General features: G+C 36.8%; 1 protein-coding gene across 1 annotated transcript in view; it reads right to left on the reverse strand.

The window, feature by feature from the left end:
- LOC138705172 (uncharacterized) overlaps positions 1-25370 on the reverse strand; it is a 141649-nt gene that overhangs the window by 15284 nt on the left and 100995 nt on the right. The window contains exon 3 of the mRNA XM_069833876.1: positions 8791-8903. Coding sequence (XP_069689977.1) covers positions 8791-8903 — 113 coding nt within the window. The remainder of the gene's footprint in view (positions 1-8790; positions 8904-25370) is intronic.

A 25370-nucleotide genomic window follows, 5' to 3' on the forward strand; every position in this document is an offset into this window, starting at 1 on the left:
AATTTTAGGTGCAGTGTAATTATCTAAGTTGTATCATGTAATTAATTAAGCTGATATGTAATTAAGATGATATGTAATTTAGTTGATATGTAAATAAATTAAGGTGATATGTAATTAATTAAGATAATATGTAATAAGTTTATTTGTAATTAATTAAGGTGATATGTAATTACTTAAATTGGTAATAGTTGGGTGAAATAGAAGTACTTATAAGTTAGGTTTACTTTGGCTTATTGTTAGGCGTTATTATAGAATAGTTTTTATTTATAGTCCTAGGTTTATTGCATCTATTTATTTATAGTTAGAAATAAATTTAGGTTTATTTTATTTTATTTCTTTTATTTTTCTTTTATTGCTGTAATCATTGTACGAGTATAATTGTAATAGTATTATTGTATATTATATCACTGCCACCGGGTGTATACCCAATTGTAGTGTTAATACATACATACATACATACATACATACATACATTTCAATAGTATCTACCCAAAATGGTGCAGCTGGATGTAGCATTGTGACTGGTGTGCAGACAGCATCGGTATGAGGAGACGTATGAGTAGTAACGCTCTCGGGGGTAAAAGGACGTCTAGCGAGACCTTACCTGACCCTTAAGTCTATATGATTGAATCGACAGATGGCTTTACATGGGTAGGTCATATAAGAAAGCGAAAGTTCCGTCTCAAACAACCATTACCGCATAAAAAGCAGTTTAAAGCACAATAAACAATAGGATGTGGCGCTAACCTTCGGGACCCTTCTCCGTATAAAGGGAGAAAATACAAAACGACCAGGAACATAAATACCATGCAATAAGTTCGATATGTTTATACAGGCCTACTTATTCGTCACGGAATATGGTGTTAGTGATGATGGTAGGCCTATTAACAATGATGGTTGTGGTGGTACTTGTGGTTATGACTACGATAACGATTATGATTCTGATGATGGTTGTGGTCGAAGTAATGGTGTCAGTGGCTGTCTTGATGGTTGTAATTATTATTCTGGTAGTGATGAATGTGCCGAAAAAGATGAAGGCAATGATGACGTCGGTGATTATATTCTGATGGCGTGGCGAGATATACTGGGATATTTAAAATGCTGTACTCAAACTGAAGTAGCTTATAGCGGGGTCGAATATATACCATTTTTCTTTGTACCTTACCTCCTGCCACCATGCTTGAATGAAAGAGATTGATAATTTTTTGTAAAAATTGTCACAAAGCTGTTAGAAAACGTGCCACTTATCGTACGTCTGCATATGGAAGCAATAGTAATTAACTCAAAAAGTATTAAATTGATACTAATTAAATTTGTGTACATTAATGCTAATAAGAGAAGGATGCTGTTTAGAAAAAATGTTATACTTTAAAAGTGTAGAAAATAGGCATTTCACTCATTTCAACCCTAAACTGTTTTTGGCCCCCCAAAGGGAGTGGCCCCTCGGTTGAGAATCACTGTTCAGATATAGATCTTAGGCTAGAAGGCCGCACTAAAATAAAATGAGAAAAGGCGGCCTCATCATGAAAAAGTTTGAGAAACATTGTCCTCGGTCACGAATTCCAAATGTAAAAATGTTATATTCTAAACCCCTCCGTAAGCTCCTTAAGTTTGAGCACAACTTTTTTAATCATTCTGTATGATAGAACGGCGACAGCGACTGTGGTAATTATGGTGGTGATTATGATGATGGTAACGGTGATAATTATTATGATTTTTATTAATGACTGTGGTGATAAGTAGCGCTAGGATTCTTAGGTAAATAAATATTTTATTTGCACTGTAACAGAAACTCGTAATTGTGTTTTAAGTTTCGGACAAGATCACATGAGCATATATATTTTAAATTTTATTTCACATAAGAACACATATTTTGAACTTTTAAGTGTAAATACATATTTTCAAATATTCACGTAGAAACACATAAAAATCAAGTTTTCATCAAATAATTTTCGCCAAAAGCCCCATTTCAGATCAATCATTACCCGAACGTTCAGTGCAGTTGCTTAGACGTGACAGCTGGCAACTGTTTCTCGGAATCAACTATCTGTGGAACTGTGCAACTGCAGTCTGCTCTCTCACCATAAGCGATAAGAGCAGTCACCACTAAACAATTATTGTACTGTAACACACATAAACACTGATGTGTCATTTAGGAGTGCCTTGGAAGTTACCATAACGCAGATTCAGGAAGCAATTATAATTTCATAAACATAAGCTGCCTTTGTTTTTGTTTCAAACAAGTAAAATATGTCTCTAGGGAGTGCATATTGTTTCTCAATGGCCAGGCCGCTCTTTTTCCCAGTACAAGGCAGTGTTCCGCAATAATCGTCAGTCATTTGTGATGGACAACGTGAGGATGAATCTCATTGTGTGCTGTAATTCTTCAGCAGTTGGTGAGACAGCTTAATTTATAATGGTGGATACTGTATTTCTTTATATTCACATAAAATAATTTAAACATAATTAAATATTTTTCCAATTTTTAGCGCATAAAAATAAATATTTTCCCGATTTTAGGACCTAAAAATCCAAGCCTTAGTGATAAGTTTTATGGAGGTGTTCATGATGACGGCAATGATATGACGAATAATTGATGGTGACAGTATTAGTGACAATATAGGGAAAAATCACAGTGATGATGAAGCAGGAATTTAATTCTACATCGTGTTTAACTAGGCCTACATGTTTTTGTATCGTGTAGCCTCGGGGGGACGTCAGTAGGTCACCAGCATGCAGGGCGCTGTGGGTGCCACAGCACTCACTTTGTCCAAGTGCCACACTGAAGGCTACAGCTGCCATTAACACGGCACTTAAAAATCCAAATGACTCCCACAAGACTGAGGCTGGTATGTTAAAAGCTGTGGAATTCGTGCGAGGCCATCTGATAAGCTCGCGATCCCCCTACTCTTACCTTCCGTAAACACAGTTAACACCTGCAGTCTGTTCGTCTGCTGCATTACGAAACAATCCACAAATATTTATGGCGATGCAGTCTCTAGTCTGTTTTATCAGCTTTTAGCCTTTTAGAAAAATAAGCATACCCGCAAATTATGACAAACATGGTGAACAGAATTATGTAGCTAATAACCAAAACAATGGATTTTGTATCAAGTATCATAGAGTCGTGGTTTAAGGAAAGCATAATAATAATAATAATAATAATAATAATAATAATAATAATAATAATAATAATAATACTCAATTTGAGAAACACACTATTAGTCGAATGGTTAGAGTGTATATCTTCCGCACCACAGACCCGGCTCGAAATGTAGGCGAATCCAACTTTATGGTATGTACCTATTTGAAACTTTACAGGAGAAGGTTTTGAAAGTTCGGCAAGCTAGCAAAAATCAGTTCATGCTTTTAGTAATTTGAAAATTTATTTTTAGTGTGTAAAATAGATTTCAAATAAAACACAAGTAATAGCATATCATTTTTGTCATTAATATTTGTTTTAGAAAATAATTAATTACATACAGAGTGATTCATGAGGATTTACCGTCCTTAATAATAATAATAATAATAATAATAATAATAATAATAATAATAATAATAATAAGCGATCGGTTTGGAAGTAAATCCCGAAAAGACAAAGTATATGATTATGTCTCGTGACCAGAATATTGTACGAAATGGAAATATAAAAATTGGAGATTTATCCTTCGAAGGGGTGGAAAAATTCAAATATCTTGGAGCAACAGTAACAAATATAAATGACACTCGGGAGGAAATTAAACGCAGAATAAATATGGGAAATGCTTGTTATTATTCGGTTGAGAAGCTTTTATCATCCAGTCTGCTGTCCAAAAATCTGAAAGTTAGAATTTATAAAACAGTTATATTACCGGTTCTTCTGTATGGTTGTGAAACTTGGACTCTCACTCTGAGAGAGGAACATAGGTTAAGGGTGTTTGAGAATAAGGTGCTTAGGAAAATATTTGGGGATAAGCGGGATGAAGTTACAGGAGAATGGAGAAAGTTACACAACACAGAACTGCACGCATTGTATTCTTCACCTGACATAATTAGGAACTTAAAATCCAGACGTTTGAGATGGGCGGGGCATGTAGCACGTATGGGCGAATCCAGAAATGCATATAGAGTGTTAGTTGGGAGACCGGAGGGAAAAAAACCTTTAGGGAGGCCGAGACGTAGATGGGAGGATAATATTAAAATGGATTTGAGGGAGGTGGGGTATGATGATAGAGACTGGATTAATCTTGCACAGGATAGGGACCGATGGCGGGCTTATGTGAGGGCGGCAATGAACCTTCGGGTTCCTTAAAAGCCATTTGTAAGTAAGTAATAATAATAATAATAATAATAATAATAATCCGTGGCGCTACAACCCGTGAAGGGCCTAGACCGACCAGCCGGCTGCTGGCCTCACACCCACATGGCGAAGAAGAGGTGGACGATCATCCAACCAGAATGGAGGTATCGTGTGGTTAGCACGATGATCCCCCCAGCCGTTATAGCTGGTATTCGCAACCGGATTTCGCTACCTATCGTAGCTCCCCAAGTGGATCACGATGCTGGGTGGGCACCGGTCCCATACTCTGGCCGAAATTTCATGAGAAAATTTCTTCCCCCATGAGGACTCGAACCAGCGCGCAATCCGTAACGCGAGTCCTAGGCGGGATGCCTTAGACCGCGACGCCACGGCGCGGGACTTAAGGCTGGTTCACAATAAACTGGGAACAGAGACGAGAACGAGAACGGAAATAATGTTAAAATAAATATATTTAAATGTGAGTATTTACAATAGTTGATTGTAAATGTTCACATTTAAATACATTTATTGTAACAATATTTCCGTTCTCGTTCTCGTCGTTACCGTTCCAGGTTTATTGTGAACCAGCCTTTACCGTCCTTTACGGAGCTTATTTCTGAAGACATTCTGAGCAAAAAATGTCATATAAACATGAGTCCTATTCTCAATATTTACAGAGTTACGTTTCGTTATTGGAACGAATTGCTGTGAACGCGCGATCTTGGTCAGCGTGCAGTCAGCAGCCAGCGCGAGCGCTACGGAATTCAAAGATAGCCGTATGCAGTTACGTAGAGCGATGAGTGCCGTTCACAAGCGTGCGGCTAAGTGTAAGCGGACGGCGACATTTTTTAAAATGTGTTGTAAACTCTCCAAAACTGTAATTAGGATGCGAAATTGAACTGCAAATAATTAAGTCGGTGGAAGTGGTGTGAAGTGTAATAATTGTTGTGATAAGTGCGTAAGATTAACGTAATTTTTCTAGTTAAAAATAGAAAAAGATGTCTGTACGAAGCAACTAAGGAGTTTACAGCACATTTTTAGCTTCATAATACTTTCCAATTAAAGAAATGATACTTCTGAATGGTTCATTCTCTATTTGTATCTAGCAATATATTTTGAAACGTATACAGCACCTAGTTAAATCTGCATGTTAAATTCCTCGTTCATCGGGCTCGAATGAATGAATGAATGAATGAATGAATGAATGAATGAATGAATGTTAGCCATGATGTCCCATGTTGGGCACAGGCCTCCTGTGATGGGGTTAGAACCCCCTCGACAGGGATGGCTCAAGTGTACTCGCTTGGTGAGCCAATCCAGGTGAGCTTGTCGTGTATACTACTTTTGTAATATGGTTAATAACCCTGTTCAACTTTAACTAGTCTCAGCACTCTGTTCTTTGTTCATTTTTTTTCTTGCACTACACACATTATACTGATACTGGCACTTTGACAAACATTGATTGCTATTTACACTATTTACCTGACACTTTCTCAATACTGACTTTACTATTTACAAAACTTATCTTACACTTTCACTAATACTGACTTTATTATTTACAATATCTTAACACTGATTACGTTATCTATTTACAATGACCTTCCCTAGTTCTACCATTATTAGCTCTCTTTTTCGCAATTGTAATGTTAACTTCACCCCTTGCGATTCCATATCTGAGCGTCTTTGTTTATTGATAGAGTTACAGTAGATATAAATGGCTTCACTGGTTTTGATTTACTACCAAGAGTCTGGCACGTTTTTTTGGTTTTACGTCTCTTTGGAGGTGTTTCATTATCATCACTTTCATTGCTGCTTGCTACATATTCTGAGCTGTCTTTTATCTTAGCAAGCCAGTCCTCATCCGAGTTGCTGGATATTATTATCTTTATTGGGAAAATTCTCCTCATCTAGGACGTTCAATGCCAGTTTTCCAAATTAGAAATTAATATATTACTATTTTACTTCATTACTATGTCCACTGAAAAGACACAACGTAAAAATATTAACTCTGATAACTTATCTCGCAATTTTTTATATGTGATATTTGCTAACTCAACAACCCATTTCCCTCCAGAACTCACGATTCACTCCTCAGTAAAAACTTGTGACTGATTACTGAAAGAATTAGCACAATAGGTTTGAATTTATAGATTTTATTAACGTTTATACAGAATCCCATTTTCGTCGCCTGAAACGCACGTTTTAACTATTTCATAGTTGTACCGTAACAAACTTATGTTTCTCTGAATGGGACCATGAAACTTTTGATAGATGTGTGTGCAGACACAATGCATTTAAAATTTTTTTAAGGAAGTAGAAGAATCGGATGAAGGTATATTCAGTGAACAATGGGGAAAGTATGCAGTGTCATACGAGCCAAGAAAATGCTACAGAAGTCAGTGCAGCTAATATAATGTTTGACTACAGAAGACGGTCCATTCAACATAATGTTTGGCTTGGTTTCAGTGCAGCCAACACAATTAGTTTCTGTTCATGAATCACATATCATGTTTTCAACACAGATTCTTTTCGTGAATCACATAACATGCTTTGATTTATAGTATAAATGAATGGAAAAAAGAAAAAAACATATCATAACATGTTAAGTGCCACGTATTAGCTTTTGGCTGTTATTATTTCTGCATCAATCAGATATCAAGCAGTGCCCTGACAACTTTGTAACTCTATTTCCACTTGCTACACTTATCAGCTTATGACACATTAGAGATTGTCACCAAAATAATACATACCAATAAAAATAAAAAAATCGCAAAAATGCACATATCAGCTTATGGCTCCAGCCACCTTTGCACGATTTATTCGTTAATAATTATTATCAGAGCCCGGATGTTTGGAAAAATGTCTTTTACAACTGGGTTGGCATATTATGTCAACAGATGTAAATGCATTTCGAGGTATTTCAGAATGATATGGCCATTTTTATTTCGCCTATTTAAGCTCTTGCTGTCTATTTTAAGAATAAGTGCCTATTTTTTCCTGTCTTTTAAACGTATTGAAATTCAAAGAATTTATTTGCTGTTTTAAGTTACTTTAACAACCAACATTTTACTGCCTCAATTTTTCCTTCTCATGCGCAAGTTCAATGGTGACTATCCCCCTACAGATGTAACTTTTTATAGAATTAAATTATATAAACTAAATTACTAGAATGCTTAAAATCTTTTCCCACCCAGCCAATTTCCTTCAATGAAAAGTGCAAACTGTATTGTCTCTAAAGCGGGATAAAGAAAATAAAATCTGCCAAATAATGAAAGGTATGTAGTAATGCTGCACTTGTAGTAGAGTAAGTCCATCTAGTACACTAGCTTGCTTCAAACAAGCTCCAGATACTGTCATTTCCCATAACTATGGTCCTGGAACACAACTATGGTCCACGATACAACCATTCAAATTTTGTACTCCATACAATAGTACCTCGTTTATCTATATTCTTGCTGTACTGTAGTTTGAAGTCAAGTCACTGCAGCTATCTACGAACGGTCTATGTTACTTCTACAATGTTCTTTGAATGGGTGTATCGTGTGTTGTGTTCCAGGATCATAGTTATGGGACATGACGGTACGTCAGTTAAGGCAGAGCAATTTTTTTTTGTGACGAAAACTGTTCTATTCGACAGAAAGCATAATATACGATAGGGTAAAGGTTGTTAATATTGTGATACGAGTAATATTGTGATAGTTCTTTTTGAGAATTACAATTTTACTGGGCGACAGAAGAACAGGTTTTGCGCAGAAACTTGTCCAAGAACATTCCCTTAGCACGTTGACGCGAAAAACCGATCTTCCTCTCGCTCAGTAAAATTGTAATAAATTCTCAAAAAGAACTATCACAATATTACCAACCTTTACCCTATTCATGTAACACACCTTGCTATTTATTGCATATTATTACAAGGTAGATATTTAGATTTTCTGATGATAATTTGAGTGATAAAATAATTTATATTATCTCTTTCCAAGTGAGTAGGAAGAGAAAAATAAGAGAAAAAGGAATTGTTTGAGTCACTGGCTGAGAAGAAATTGTCTGCTGAAGGATGCAATGGAAAGAATGGTGAACGGGAGAAGAGTTCAGCGGCAAAGATGATTTCAGATGTTAGACGACATTAAGATAATATAGATCATATGCGGAGACAAAGACGAAGTCAGAAAATAGGAAAGATTGGAGAATGCTGGGTTTGCAGTGAAATACTTGCTCTTGGGCAGAAGCTTTTATTAAACTTCTTAAAGTACTAAAAACTAAGAATTCTAATTAGTAGTAATGGAAATAGGGAAGGAAACAGCGGCAAAAGAGTATTGGGAGAAGCAAAAATGAGAGATTTAAAACAGAAAATAAAAGAAAGTATGTAAGATAGGAAGAAGGGAAGCAAGAATAAGTGAATATATCGTTGGTGTAAATATCAATAAGAGAGAAGCAGAAAATGCGGTAAGAGTGAAGATCAAGAGAGAGGAAGATTGAAAAGGAGGAGCAAACAAGAATTATGCGAACTGTACCTCGCGTTGTGGCCGGAGATCGCGATGAGCTCCCCGGATTCCGTGACCTGGAAGAGCGATGAGTAACGGGGCGCCTTATCCACCACTTCGTCGTAGCTGGGAGGCGGATCCACCTGCAAAAACAAGCACAGAGCTGTTAGCGCCGCGACGACGCCAGGTTTCCCTGTTTGCTCGACGATCACGCAACACGGCGAGTTGCATCCAGACGCTTTCCGTTATGAACTATCTGCACATCTACTTCTTATGCACCACCTAACTGGTGGACATCTGCTACACTTCTTGACACACACACATGTATCGTCCATTACAGATGCTATGTTCGGTTCAAGTTTGTCGAGTATGGCGAAGTTCGATATTCGCAAATGTTCGCTCTGCAGGCGGCCTGTCCTGTTTGTTCCACCTTGTTATAAAAATATTCACTGTCCTCAAGACCCATTCCTTCATGTTTTAACCGCTTAAGGATTTCAGCACAAATCTTTCGATTAGTTTTTCATATGAAATAACACGAAGACTGTAATGTCTTCGTTGTCTCTCTCATGTTCCAACATTATATATATATATATATATATATATATATATATATATATATATATATATATAGGCTATATGCAAAAATATCTCTTTGCACAACGCGCCCAATCGAGTAAGCATGTATTATTTGCCGAATTAGATGGCTCATCTATTGGAAAACTTTGGTAACTTTGAACACATAACATAACAAGACTAAAATTAACGTAAAGTTACCCCTATCGCAAGTCATGGGGATTAAAGGATAGTAAGAGTGCTCACCATTTCAGGCAGTCGGTATTAATAGCAGTAAGGATGTGTTCTACGTGTTTGTCGCCTTTATTACTGTCTTCGTAAGGCACAGGCCTGAGTCTACAATATGCGTCATTAGAGAGAGATCAGCTGTTCTCTGAGAGGAACAGTGAGCAATTAACATTACTTTTTTTGCGCGTGAAATTTATTATTCGTGAAATGTGCTCTTGTGAAATATGTCAGTTCTAAAACATTCTTGTCCACGCCTGTGGAGTAACGGTCAGCGCATCTGGCCGCGAAACCAGGTGGCCCGGGTTCGAATCCCGGTCGGAGCAAGTTACCTGGTTGAGGTTTTTACCCCGATTTTCCCTCAACCCAATACGAGCAAATGCTGGGTAACTTTCGGTACTGGACCTCGGACTCATTTCACCGGCATTATCACCTTCATTTCATTCAGACGCTACATAACCTAGATGTTGATACAGCGTCGTAAAATAATAAGTGGTTCAAGAGACACTGAAGACGACGACAAATAGCGTCGAAACGGGCCGTCTGTCGAAGGTAAATACCTTTTTAATAATCTTAACACTTTTAACGTGTGACAGAGTAAATTTTATGCTTATAAATAAAACATTCTTATGAACGCTAAATAAACTCTGTGTACATAGCTTATAATTACCTCATGTGTCCTACCACGGTATGTGAAAATTATAATTGCATAATTCTCTTTAATAATGTTTGTTAAATAATGAAGCACCGGCGTGCTCAGGCGTTAGCGCTCGGGCGTGGTTTCGATTCTCACTTTCTTCTTTCGTTATTATCCCTGTTTTGTAATAATTGTATCTGTTTTGTACTTTTATTGAATATTTGTTATGTCCTTCAGTACAAAATGGTTATTATGGAAACCGACTCGAACAAGAGCTTGCTCAAACGGATGTGGGCTATGTAAATAATATGTATTTATTTTGTATTTTATGTAGCAATAAATACTAAATAAATGTACTATTTCGGGGAAAAAAATTCCCAATATGCTCAGTTAGTTTAAGTTTTCAGTTCTGTCCTTTAAGTGCAGAAATTTGATCCGAACAAATGTAACATTTTAAAATTCCTTTACAGAACGAAAAGTTACATTTGCTCAGATCAAATTTCCGCACATTTAAGGGACAAAATTTAATTCTTTCAATCATTTATTATCATAATACACTGCTCTCTTAAATTGATTAGGGGATTAAATCAATGGCTTTCCCAAAACACGCTATGAAATGTTTCTTATAAAACACTTTTTATTTCGAAAAGGAAGCCGAAACGAACAAAATTGTATTAAACTTTTTTGTTTGAAATATCTCAAAGAATAACCCCTGAAACTAATTTTATTACTTACGGTTTACTCTTTACTAAGCAGTATCAGAAACTGCACAACAGTTTAATGAAAGTGTCAAACACAACGGGATCGAAATAATCACATGCAGGAAGTTCGTGGAATGAGAGAGAACTCGAGGACTGCACCTTCAGCTCCAAAAATGTTTATAAACTAGGTCAATTCCTTTGACAAGTCCTTCGTGCAAGTGATGGGTCGTCAGTTTGCGGTCCTGACATAACTTTCAGTGAGTCACGCCTATTTTAGCAAGTGGCCTAATTGAACTCCTTGTGCTGGTTAAGAGACGCATCGCTCATGTCTGAGCAATCTATATTATTTCCATGGTTATCGCGGCGGGAACAAAGAAATAATGTCGCAACTCTGTGGTGTCCTAGACACGTCAAATGAATGCTTGTAATGATTTATCAATTGGGAGGCTATCCAGAATCAGGAAGAAGAAATGTCGAAATAAGAATGGAAGAGCAACTTGAAGTAGTCTTCAGCTTATTCGATTCGACACTGCTCTCCGATACCGAATTACAATTTATTGGTCGTTTCCCCCAGCCGTTATAGCTGACTTTCGTAACCGGATTTCGCTACCTATCGTAACTCCCCAAATGCATCACAATGCTGAGTGAGCACCGGTCCCATCTATTAGCAGAAACTTCACGAGGAAATTTCTTCCTGCATGAGGACTCGAACCAGCGCGCATTCCGCAACGCGAGTTCTAGACAGGATGCTTTAGACCACGACGCCACGGCGCGGAACAAATAGAAATGCATACAAATATTACTTACTGGCTTTTAAGGAACCCGGAGGTTCATTGCCGCCCTCACATAAGCCCGCCATTGGTCCCTATCCTGAGCAAGATTAATCCAGTCTCTATCATCATATCCCACCTCCCTCAAATCCATTTTGATATTATCCTCCCATCTACGTCTCGGCCTCCCCAAAGGTCTTTTTTCCTCCGACCTCCCAACTAACACTCTATATGCATTTCTGGATTCCCCCATACGTGCTACATGCCCTGCCCATTTCAAAGGTCTGGATTGAATATTCCTAATTATGTCAGGTGAAGAATACAATTAGTGCAGTTCTGTGTTACGTAACTTTCTCCATTCTCCTGTGACTTCATCCTTCTTAGCCCCAAACATTTTCCTAAGCACCCTATTCTCAAACACTCTCAACCTATGTTCCTCTCTCAAAGTGAGAGTCCAAGTTTCACAACCATAAAGAACAACCGGTAATATAACTGTTTTATAAATTCTAACTTTCAGATTTTTTGACAGCAGACTGGATGATAAAAGGTTCTCAACCTGATAATAGTAGGCATTTCCCATATTTATTCTGTGTTAAATTTCCTCCCGAGTATCATTTATATTTGTTACTGTTGCTCCCAGGTATTTGAATTTTTCCACCTATTCAAAGGATAAATCTCCAATTTTTATATTTCCATTTCGTACAATATTCTCGTCACGAGACATAATCATATACTTTGTCTTTTCGGGATTTACTTCCAAACCTATCTCTTTACTTGCTTCAAGTAAAATTACCGTATTTTCCCAAATCGTTTGTGGATTTTCTTCTAACATATTCACGTCATCCGCACAGACAAGCAGCTGATGTAACCCGTTCAATTCTGTTATCCTGGACTTTCCTAATGGCATACTCTAGAGGAAAGTTAAAAAGTAAAGGTGGTAGTGCATCTCCTTGCTTTAGCTCACAGTGAATTGGAAACGCATCTGACAGAAACTGACCTATACGGACTCTGCTGTACGTTTCACTGAGACACATTTTAATTAATCGAACTAGTTTCTTGGGAATACCAAATTCAATAAGAATATCATATAAAACTTCTCTCTTAACCGAATCGTATGTCTTTTTGAAATCTATGAATAACTGATATTAAAGAAAATAAAACACAAATACCAAAAGGTAAATAACTAAATAAATAAATAAATAAATAAATGAATGAATGAATAAATAAATAAATAAATAAATATGATTTTCCTAATGGCGGGTACCGGTACTTGACTTTTCGTCGTCCACTCATATGAAGCCAGTTGTGAGTCCAATTTATCGACAGAGTCGTTGCCCAGGGTGCGCCATAGGAGACTGGCCTATGTTGATGATGATGATGATGATGATGATGATTTGTTGGGATACCACAAAGGAAACGGAGATCCCGAAGAAAATCCTCGTGGTCCTACAGGTTTATAAATCTAGCTCTGTAGCTATTAGATCACCGTGACGGTTTCATAAATAAATAAACAGAGAAGCCCCGGTTGTCAAGATCCCGTTATATGATAATGTATTTGTGTATACAGTATGTATTTTTTGAATTCCATTAAATATATTCATGATTGTATGAAGTCGACTCGCTTGCTTCGCCATGATATTCTTATCTGCAGAGTGCAGGCGACGTTAAAGCGAACTATGTATCAGTCTTCTTCAACATAACAAAGCTTTATAAACAAACCGTACCAAAACTCTTAAAATGTATCACAAAAGCTAGTTAAAATATGAATATCGACCTGAGAATCTCGTCTTTACTTAGATATTTCACTCGCAATTTAACTTTTGACGTGGCAAGTCATTAAAAATTGAGAGAGAGCGAAAATTGTTGTATATTTTCAGTAATAATAATAATAATAATAATAATAATAATAATAATAATAATAATAGTTTTATTTTCCCTGGCAGAGTTAAGGCCATCAGACCGTCTCTTCCACTCAACCAGGATCAAATCACATACAGAAAAATACATACCGGTAAACAAATATTAACTTAAAAATAATAATAAACAAAATTAAGTAAAAAAGAGAGACTGAATACAAATACACAATCAGTATTAACTTTAAAATAACAATAATACAAAAGTATATAATAAAAAAGAGACTGAATACATAATCACAAACAGGAAAATACATTCTAGTATACAGTATTAACTTAGAAAAATGAATTAATACATATGACTATAATCTCACAACTAAAGGAATAGTAGAACTAGTATGATCAGCACAGCACGTGTTACATTGAGACAATGACAATTACCTAGATATAAGTGTTAATGGAAAAATAAAGTAATGACTGTGTAAAATAATAATAATAATAGTAATAATAGTAGTAATAATAATAATAAAATAAATAAATAAAAATTATACCTAAAAAACTAATTCTTTGCATTTAAAATATTTCTAAACAACCTAATTTTAAACAACTGAGGACTAAGACTACCCCTGATTTCCAGCGGCAGCGAATTCCATGAGCGGGCCATGGCTATTGAGAAAGAACTTGAGTACAGAGATGTCTGATGACGTGGTATTGATAGCAACAGATTGTGCTGTGAACGTATATTTCGATTATGATGTGAAGCTAGGAGAGTAAACCGAGAGGCGAGGTAGTTGGGTGTGTAATCATGTATAATTCGATATAGCAGGCAAATAGAATGTATTAAACGTCGATCTTGCAAGCGGAGCCAGGAGAGTCGTAGAAAATATTCCGATATATGATCATGTCGGCGGATATCGAAAATAAATCGGACGAAGACATTATGTACACGTTGAAGTTTTTGAGTAAGGTCAGCACTTAGGTCGCTATATATAACATCACAATAGTCAAAGTGAGGCATTACAAGAATCTGTACTAGAATTTGTTTGAGTTTAGTAGGAAGGAAATTTTTCAGTCGTTTCAAAGAATGCATGATAGAGAAAACTTTTCTATAGATATATCTGATTTGCGTATTCCAGTTCATATTAGAGTCGAAATAGATGCCGAGGTTTTTTACAGTAGCACTGAAAGGAATTATTTTGTTGTTGAGAGAGACAGGCTGAAGAGTGTTCATATTAATGGAGGATAAAAGCCAAGGCTTTACTCGCCAGCGTGACTTATCTTTTTGTGTCTAGAACAGACTCGTAGATAAACGTTATTCAAAGTTAAAACCGCGTACTTCGTACTCATTATTTACTAGCAATGATATGTAAGATTTACAAGCTAAACTATAAATCCAAAATGATTAATAGCTGTGAATTATAGGCCTATTGGCTAGGGCAAGGATGACTAACGTAGGATATAATATAGTAACCAAATTTGATAACGTATTTAGAAATTATGTCACTAGTACTATTTTCAAGTTGGAGCGAGGAGTTCTGAGTGAGAGGAAATGCAGTGATATTGAAAATCCAGGCCTCTGGCATGCTCTATTCGTAAGGAGAGAGATTTGTGAGCTGGAGCGTGAGTTCGAATTCTGTTTGACCTGATTACCTGGTTCAGTTTGTTCCGAAGTTTTTCCTAGTCTAAGACGAAAAGAAGGTAATCCCATGGAAAATCTTGGGATTTATCTCGTCAAATATCGTTCCGCTATAAAATAGTCCATGGATTTTATATAACCACGTGGTTACTACTACATTGCTAATTAATTGATTAAAAATAAAATCTTGCTCCGCCTACAGGGACGCTCATAATTAAGTTGAAGACGTATAAATAAAACATAATCACAATTTTATTGACAATTACCACGAATGAAACTATGCTGTGTAAGTAATTATAAATAGGAATCCTATTTTACGGTAAATAAAAATCTTACATTTCGGTAAAAAAATTTGGTTAATTTCCGCGTTATTTCGTTCAAAAAACATAAATTCGGTGTTATTTCGCACTTGAAAATACAATTTTTTGACTGTCGTCTTGGAAAATTCATTACTGTATACTTACTTACTGGCTTTTAAGGAACCCGGAGGTACATTGCCGCCCTCACATACGGCAGCCATTGGTCCCTATCCTGAGCAAGATTAATCCAGGCTCTATCATCATATCCCACCTGCCTCAAATCCATTTTAATATTATTTTTCCATCTACGTCTCGGCCTCCCCAAAGGTCTTTTTCCCTCCGGCCTCCCAGCTAACACTCTATGTGCATTTCTGGATTCGCCCATACGTGCTACATCTCAAAAGTCTGGATTTAATGTTCCTAATTATATCAGGTGAAGAATACAATGCGTGCAGTTCTGTGTTGTGTAACTTTCTCCGTTCTCCTGTAACTTCATCCCTCTTAGCCCCAAAAATTTTCCTAAGCACCTTATTCTCAAACACCCTTAACCTTACATTACTGTACACATTTCATAATACTCCTACTTACAGTTTTCTATCAGAACTTTTTTATTTTTATTTTAGTAGGTTATTTTACGACGCTTTATCAACATCTCAGGTTATTTAGTGTCTGAATGAGATGAAGGTGATAATGCCGGTGAAAAGAGTCCGGGGTCCAGCACCGAAAGTTACCCAGCATTTACTCATATTGGGTTGAGGGAAAACCCCGGAAAAAACCTCAACCAGGTAACTTTCCCCGACCGGGAATCGAAGCCGGGCCACCTGGTTTCGCGGCCAGACGCGCTAACCGCATATCAGCACTTACTTGTTGTATAGACAAATTTACAGAGATTTATGTAAGTCTCCCATCCTGCGTATAAGCTATAACATTCAGGCTATTTCTGCTTTATACTTAAAAATATAAGCATTCGAAATAAGGTTTAACATTAGAATTCAAAATTCTGTAGGCTGAAATAGGATTTCAAAATTAAATTTGAATTTGAACATAAAATATTAATGGTATGTATGTATATATATATGTATGTATGTATGTATGTATGTATGTATGTATGTATATGCAATGTGGATGGATGGATAAATGGATGACTGAATGTCTGAATGGATGAATATCAGTCTATATGTAACTCTTTTCCATGAATAATATTTCCGTCTTCAATAACTTAGCTTCATTTACAAGACGACCTGTATTTTATTTAAATTCATATCTATTATCGTAGAGCGTATTAAATTTGCATTTTATTAAATGTTACTGTTAGTTAGGCCTACACGTTGGTTCGAGAAATACACAGCCATCTTGAGTAAAAACTCTACAACCATTGTGGAATGCAGAAGACGCTCACTGAAATTCCTTGTACAGTTGTATGAGTCAACTCGCTCAGAGATTCGAGTCACTCACTCTAGAGTCAGTCACCTGCCTTGCCCGTGATCGCCATCCCAGTCAGGTACGTAACACCTGCAGTTGATAGAAATTTCGCTCAAGTTTAAGCGAGGAACGTGCAAAGGGCGTGGGAGATGCTTCAGAGAAGCGCGCCTCCTTGACAAACATGTCGCATCCACAGCTCAACACGCATTATGATGAGGTTAGGGACATTAAATACTGCGACCATATTTGCAAGTGAACACCATTAAAAGTTCTGGAACAAAATGAATGGAGAAAACACGAAAATAATGGTATAAGTACGATACGTAATGGATAAATGTAAATACGCAATTTTTCCGTTATTGTATACTTTAAACATGTGCATCGTGTTATACACCTGTAAACAAACAAAAAAAAAAAACATATAAACTAATGTAATTGTTTGAACGATTTAGTTACAGATTCCCTCACAATGGGAGACGATGAGAATAATTGTAATGGAGAACGTACTGAAATGAGTGTGATGCTGCCCGTACGTATGCTGCGCATTGTCCCATACATTTGGGCATGGAATATCCAAGACGATGGATTGAGAGGAACGGACCTGTTCCGTGGTCAGCAAGATTACCCGATTTCACACCTTGTGATTTTTTGGTTATTCGGTGATCTAAAGGGTCTGGTGTATGCTGGAAGACATCCAACTCGAGACCATTTGTGGAGGTATGTGCTGATATTCGGAACTCTCTTTTCTTTCAAAACCAAAGAGTTCATGGCAGAGATGAGCACACCTATGCGTGATTGTAATAGTAGACATTTTGAACACCTGTTATGATACAACAAACTGGGGCAATAAACATTTACGTAGTTAGGAACGACATCTTTCACTGATACCTTTCCTCTGTCGTATCTCTGTAACTAAGACATATAGACAACTAGTTAATTCACTTTTTGTTTGTTTTCAAATGCATAACACGGCGCACATATTTAGACATCTATATATACACCATATCCCGCTTAAAACACCAATAAAATAAATAGTTTTAACTCCAAATATATATGGCAAAGAGAAATATATCTAGTCAGGTAGTGCAGATCTTGCAATTTATGTAACAATGGTTGCCATGGGGAAATAAATAAATAAATAAATAGATAGATAGATAGATAGATAGATAGATAGATAGATAGATAGATAGATAGATAGATAGATAGATAGATAGATAGATAGATAGACAGACAGACAGATAGGTAGATAGGTAGATAGACAGACAGACAGACAGACAGACAGACAGGTAGATAGGTAGGTAGGTAGGTAGGTAGGTAGGTAGATAGATAGATAAATAGATAGTTAGATAGATAGATAGATAGATAGATAGATAGATAGATAGATAGATAGATAGATAGATAGATAGATAGATAGATAGATAAATAAATAAATAAATAACAGCAAACTAATTCTGTAAAACTAGCCATATGGACTGTGCAGCAGAAACTCTCGTGTGTTCTTTGGTTAGCAGAAACAAAGTCTGTGAAGCATGTTTAACGCCGATTTCGTCGGGAATACAACCTTCAAAGACATGATCCCATTCCTGAGAAGAAAATAATGGCCTGAGATGCAAAGTTGAAGCAAACATGAATCCTGTTGTCGAGCAGTGGTAGGCATGTTAAGAAAAGAATTTCTGAAGAGAACATTGAAGTCGTATGGACCTCCTGTACAAGAAGTCCAAGAAAATCAATCCGAAAAGAAAGTTTGCAACTCCAGATTCCTCCCTCCTGTTCATAATGTTTTACGCAAAAGGCTCCGTCTTCGAGCATACAAAATTCAAATCATACAGCAGATCAAGTCCGGTGATAAAGAAAAGAGGTTAAATTTTGCTGCGAGGGTTTTGGGCAAAATTTACGAAAACAATTCGTACTTAGATCATTTGTGCGTTTCTCTGACGAGTCAACTTTCCACGTATCAGGAAAAGTCAACAGACACAATTATAGAATATGGGGAAGTGAGAATCCGTCTGTTGTGTTTCAACATGAATGCGATTCACTCAATGTGTGGTGTGGTTTATCGAAAGATCGTGTGATAGGTTCCTTCTTTTTTTCTGAACTTACAGAAATTGGTTCAATCTATCTAGATATGTTGGAGTTGTATGTCGTGCCACTGCTTCCTGCAGGAACCATTTATCAGCAAGATGGAGCTCCTCCTCACTTCGCATTGGAGACAAGTTTATCAATGACAATTTTCCCAGACGGTGGATTGGTAGAGGATCCGAGACAATAATTTGGTCGCCAAGGTCACCAGATCTCTCACCATTGGACTTTTTTTCTGTGTGGATTCGTCAAGGATCAAGTACACAGAACACCAGTGGCTGACCTCGATGATTTGAAGCTCAGAATCCGCCTTGCGCTTGAAAATGTCACTATTGATATGCTGAGGATTACCTGGAGAGAGGTGGAAAACAGGCTCGACATCTGCCGTATTACAACTGGTAGTCATGTTGAACTGTATTAAAATTTCAACACTGTAGGTATTAGAAAATGTTAACAGTTTCAATTAAATGAGTTTTCATTAGATATTTATTCTTAGTGTTTTAAGCGGGTCACGGTGTATAATCATCATCATCATGATCGAAAGCTCCATAAAGATAAGATTAGGGTCATTCAGACTTCAATCCATTGTTTCCTAGGACGACCCGAATATCGCCAGTGGATTTGTATTGATATGCTAGCAATGTAACACTAATATTTTTATTCTCTGAAGGTGGCTAACAATTTCTGAAATTTTTTACCGTCTGGAATTTTTCAATAATTTTAGCTACTTTTTTGCTATTAATTTATTAATAAATTTATTATTGATCTAAATTTTACTTGAAGCAAGTAGAGCGATCGGTTTGGAAGTAAATCCCGAAAAGACAAAGTATATGATTATGTCTCGTGACCAGAATATTGTACGAAATGGAAATATAAAAATTGGAGATTTATCCTTCGAAGAGGTGGAAAAATTCAAATATCTTGGAGCAACAGTAACAAATATAAATGACACTCGGGAGGAAATTAAACGCAGAATAAATATGGGAAATGCGTGTTATTATTCGGTTGAGAAGCTCTTATCATCCAGTCTGCTGTCCAAAAATCTGAAAGTTAGAATTTATAAAACAGTTATATTACCGGTTCTTCTGTATGGTTGTGAAACTTGGACTCTCACTCTGAGAGAGGAACATAGGTTCAGTGTGTTTGAGAATAAGGTGCTAAGGAAAATATTTGGGGCTAAGCGGGATGAAGTTACAGGAGAATGGAGAAAGTTACACAACACAGAACTGCACGCATTGTATTCTTCACCTGACATAATTAGGAACATAAAATCGAGACGTTTGAGATGGGCAGGGCATGTAGCACGTATGGGCGAATTCAGAAATGCATATAGAGTGTTAGTTGGGAGACCGGAGGGAAAAAGACCTTTAGGGAGGCCGAGACGTAGATGGGAGGATAATATTAAAATGGATTTGAGGGAGGTGGGGTATGATGATAGAGACTGGATTAATCTTGCACAGGATAGGGACCGCTGGCGGGCTTATGTGAGGGCGGCAATGAACCTTCGGGTTCCTTAAAAGCCATTTGTAAGTAAGTAAGTAAGTATTATTGATCTAAACACCAAACAAAGAACTCCGTTACGCCACAATCCACGGAGCGCTAAGTCACACAAACTAACTGCTGGCCTCATATCCACATGCCTCAGCAGAGATGAACAACCATCAGATCAGTACGAGGGTAACGTGTGGTTAGCACTACGATCCCTCCAGCCATTACAGCTACAGTATACTGCGAAACAAGACAAATACATCGCAATGCTGAGTGGTACCGGTTCCATACATAGATAAAAATTTCATGAGAAAATTCCTACCTCACGAAGACTGGAACGAGCGTTCATTCCGTAACGTTAATCCAAGGTGTAACGCGTTAGACCACGTAGCTGCGACACGGGACTTAATCGTTCCACCTCATGTATTTAAAAATGGCGTAATTATCTGTATAAATAGGTTGTAGGATGGATAAGACGCCTTCTTTAGCATTATCATATTGAGATTGGACATTTTAGCTCGTTTTTCAAGTCTGTATCAGAGAGATACACTACTTGAATAACCGCTGAAGTTTCAGTGAAGTGTAGATAATAAGTTACGAAAAAATGTAAGGTAATTATGTAGATAAACACAAAATTCTATGTATAGTTCGTAAGAAATTTCAATTTTAAAATAAATGGAAATAATATAAATGTAGTTTTCTTCGAGACAAAGAAATCGTGATTAAAACTGTGAAATTAATTATACGCAACATTTCTGAGGTTGTATATCCTCAAGTACGATTTCAATTCATATTTCAGATCACCTTGTTCTCTATCGTCCTTTGTCCCCTTTATTAGCTGATTAATAGTTATAAATTGGTAGTGAAATGTAGATACTTTCCAGTTTATGTAGGCTTTTGATTAGTTTATAATGGTAGGGCATCTGTCCGAAAGCACGTCGATATACGAGAAAGTCTAAGTTCATATACTTACATATAACACGCGGAGCAAGTCCCCTGCAATCGGCAAGCTGTAGAGCATGAAAGTCGAGGAATATTATGGACAGGGAAACATCGTTCATACTGAAATGAGTATTTAAGAGTTTGAAAACCATTTTGGGTCCGATAAGCTGTGTAAATTATCAAGGTTTTTATTGTTAAGACCGTCATACTTATTAAATCAAAAGTGTAATAAACATAAATATGCTGTTTTTTACATAATAGATTAACGTTTTCGGTTCCACTCAACCATATTCAGATCATTAATAAACGTACAGACAACTTATATTATAAACAAACAGTAAAGACACGGGTCTTAAATGTGAAGTAGACCTGAGTATATAATAAAATACAATGGTACATATGAAATCACAAGTAGATTGGGTTAAAATGTTAAACATTAGCAATAAAAGGATAAAATTATTAAAATATGATTATTCCTACAAAATTTTCCTGTGTAGAGAAAGTAGCATGTAGCAGCATCTAAGGACGTGTGGTCTTAAAAACAAATCCACGTAAATGTAAAATTATATAACAGGCGCAGCATGAAGACTGCATTTACAAAATGTCAGTTCGGTGAGCTGGTACAAAGAGATGGTGTAAAGATTGGAAGTGGATATACTGCTTCATGCGTAAAGAAAGAAGACGTAACGTTCGTAACATGTGAGGTCTTGTAATCTGAAATAAATACGTAGAAAAGATTACTAGGTTGGAAAAATTTAACGTTGGAAATTATTTTCTGAACCCGGTACAATGACCATATTTCTGACTTTAAATGTAATAAACGGAAATCAAAATTTGCAACACATTTAATAGAACACATTTAAACGACACAATATAAATGACAACCCATACATACATATCGCAGAAGAATATATCACTCAGGCATTAAATAATGATATATCTCTCTTGAATGAGCAACTTCCCAATGCACACAGTCCGCTTTATAATCTAAAATCTCCTCACACACGTGATCTTCAGCACACCAATATGCTTCCTTCTCCTTCTACTTTCCAATTTTATGTTATTACTCGACCAAGGCCAGTGGAGTCCTGCAGCCCGGAGCCGTGGCACTACTGCTCCTGCGTTCGTAATACCTCATCGCGATAGTTCACATTACGCCCGCGACTCCACTCGCCTTAGTCGAGTAATACTTAGATACTTTGTAAACGTTACGTTCGCTAACATTTTGTTGCTGATCCTTCAAGAACATCGGATATATTCTTCTTCCGCATAAGCTCCGTAAGTATGTTATTTTATCCTTGTGGTTCCTCCCTTCACGAACACATTTTGCATTACTTGACTTTTTCAAATTTATCAAAAAATAGTTTTGCTGTAGATTTCGCAATAATTGAATTTAATTGCATTAATTTGATCAATAACATAAAACTAACACGCTCTTCCATAAATGCTATGAATTTCAAATGTAGAAAAAAATCTGTCGGCTGTACTTCAAGCAAAGCAAAAGAAAATAATAAATAACAAAAGATAGTAAAAAAAAATGAGAGAATGAACAAAACAGTACACACTTACTGAAAAAATACTCGAATTCGGACCACTGCATGATCCGAATAAAGAAATGCTCAGCGGGATAAATCGGAGGTAATCGGAGGTCTCCGATTGCAAACGCGCAAACAACTGCTCCGAGTACAACCTAATCATGCGCAGCACTATTCGCACAATCACTACTATAACATTTTAGATTTAGCCTACTTCTTTTTAGCTATACTTTTAAATATTTTGGTTATTACCCTGTTTTTATTTCGTACTTTAAAATTTATTTAATTTGTTGCCACTTATTTCATGCATGGATCGTCATATGATAAATTCTCCGGTTCTGTTTCCTTCTATACTTGAAAGCAAAGTAAATTTCCCTCAGACTAGTTGCGTCGAACAGGGGGCTATACCAAATGAGACCACATAAGAAATAATGAAATCTTAGAATAGCTGGAAATGAGCCCATAGTAGACTATATCCATCAATATGAACAAACTGACATCAACATGTGAACCGCATGTCTAGATCCAGAATCATTAGGGCAATTTTAAATTTTGGTAAAAGATCATTAGGTCGCCCTAGAAAGAGACGAAAGGAAAATTTCTTGTAGATCATAATGGTTCTTCCGGGACAATATGAAAGGAAGAAGAAGAAGATGTTTTTTTTTTATTTTAGTAGGTTATTTTACGACGCTTTATCAACAGCTTAGGTTATTTAGCGTTTGAATGAGGTGAAGGTGATAACGCCGGTGAAATGAGTCCGGGGTCCAGCACCGAAAGTTACCCAGCATTTGCTCATCTTGGGTTGAGGGAAAACCCCGGAAAAAACCTCAACCAGGTAAGTTGCCCCGACCGGGAATCGAACCCGGGCCACCTGGTTTCGCGGCCAGATGCGCTGACCGTTACTCCACAGGTGTGGACAAGAAGATGGTGATGATGATGATAATGATGATGATGGTTGCCATTTATTTTCTTTCCGCACAGGCATTAAGATACTTCTGGAATGTTTAGAAGATATATTAGGCCTATAAATCACTTCTCAAAATCACTGTGGTCTTGCGAGCTTGGTTTCGCAGAATTACATGACACTCACGAATTATATATTAATATTTGATGATTTAATTACGAATAGGTTGTGAAGTAATTTTATATGTTTCAACTACAGGATGAAGTATATAAAGCTTCCAAAGTTTCGGAAGTTCGTATTAACAGAAAAGATCCTGTTGTTAAAAAAATTTGAATGTAATTGGAATTGGCATCATTCTTATACACTTCAACCTAAGTAGGGCTTCTTGTGCACACGTTATGGAATGAGTTGTATACCAATTGTGCTGCTGGGTTAAGCAGACTCTACCATCCGCCACACCACGTACTCCTCTCCAGCAAACAAGTCCGAATACCATACCTCTAATGATGGTTTGCCATTATCTCAGAGATCTACTGGAGTCGTCAAATTCCCTCCAGGGAGAAAATATTGTGCTCTGCTCCAGAGCCCCGGTCTCTCTTTGCACATCTGTGTCGTCTAGAATCCACCACTACTTCCATCTACCAATCTTTGGACAAATCACGAGGAATACCGCCACGGAGGATGATCCATCCGACATTGTGCGAGCACAGGATGTATCCTGTTTTTCGAAACGGATTATAGTGAAAGAGGAATTGTTGGGGAAATTGGTGGGCGGGGGAAAACGGAAGAATCTCGAGAAAACCTCAGGACATTGGCTTTATACTCCGCAAATAGAACTCCGCCAACGCCGGGATTTCAACTCGGGGTCCGTGGTCGTCGTAAGCGTACCAACTGAGCAACCAATGCTATTACGTGATGTAATCAGTGTTAAATAGTTGTTGCATATTTCTGCTGTCTTGAACGTGGTTACCAGTGTGAGGTTGATTTTTCTTGGAGTATAGTGCAGTAATAGTCGGTGTTCCATCTTTCTTTTGAAGTTACTTCAAGAATTGAATAAACTTTCTCTCTCAATTCCCTGAGGTTATTCCATAAATAGGAAGTATGTTTGCAGAGTTAAAGTTGGCAGCCCCAACACCTTATATTCTCGACAGTAGTTTCTCGAGAAAGAAATCTAAACCTGTACCGGATTGTAATGCTAGAGCAAGGAGAGGAACTAAGAATAGAACATAAAAGTGAAATACTGCTATTCTTCATTTTTGTACGTTTTTTTTTAATTTCATTAATTCCATTTTTTTATATTCAGGAATAAATGTTTAAAATCTGTTGTTTGTTTCAATATCTTACTTCATATCAGTGGAATAGACTATTTATTTGATTGAATTTAAACTTTAAGTTAAAACGCTTAATTTTTTAATTCAACTTATAAAAACAATAAGATAAAAATAAAACTAGAATATAAAGAGTCCTAAAATGTTAATTCATATCATAAAAAAGAACAACAGGAGGTAGCCGCCAGCTGGTAATGTAATCTCACCGTGATAGAGTA

This window comes from Periplaneta americana, chromosome 8 (assembly GCF_040183065.1).
Source record: "Periplaneta americana isolate PAMFEO1 chromosome 8, P.americana_PAMFEO1_priV1, whole genome shotgun sequence".
Taxonomy (NCBI): Eukaryota; Metazoa; Arthropoda; class Insecta; order Blattodea; family Blattidae; genus Periplaneta; species Periplaneta americana.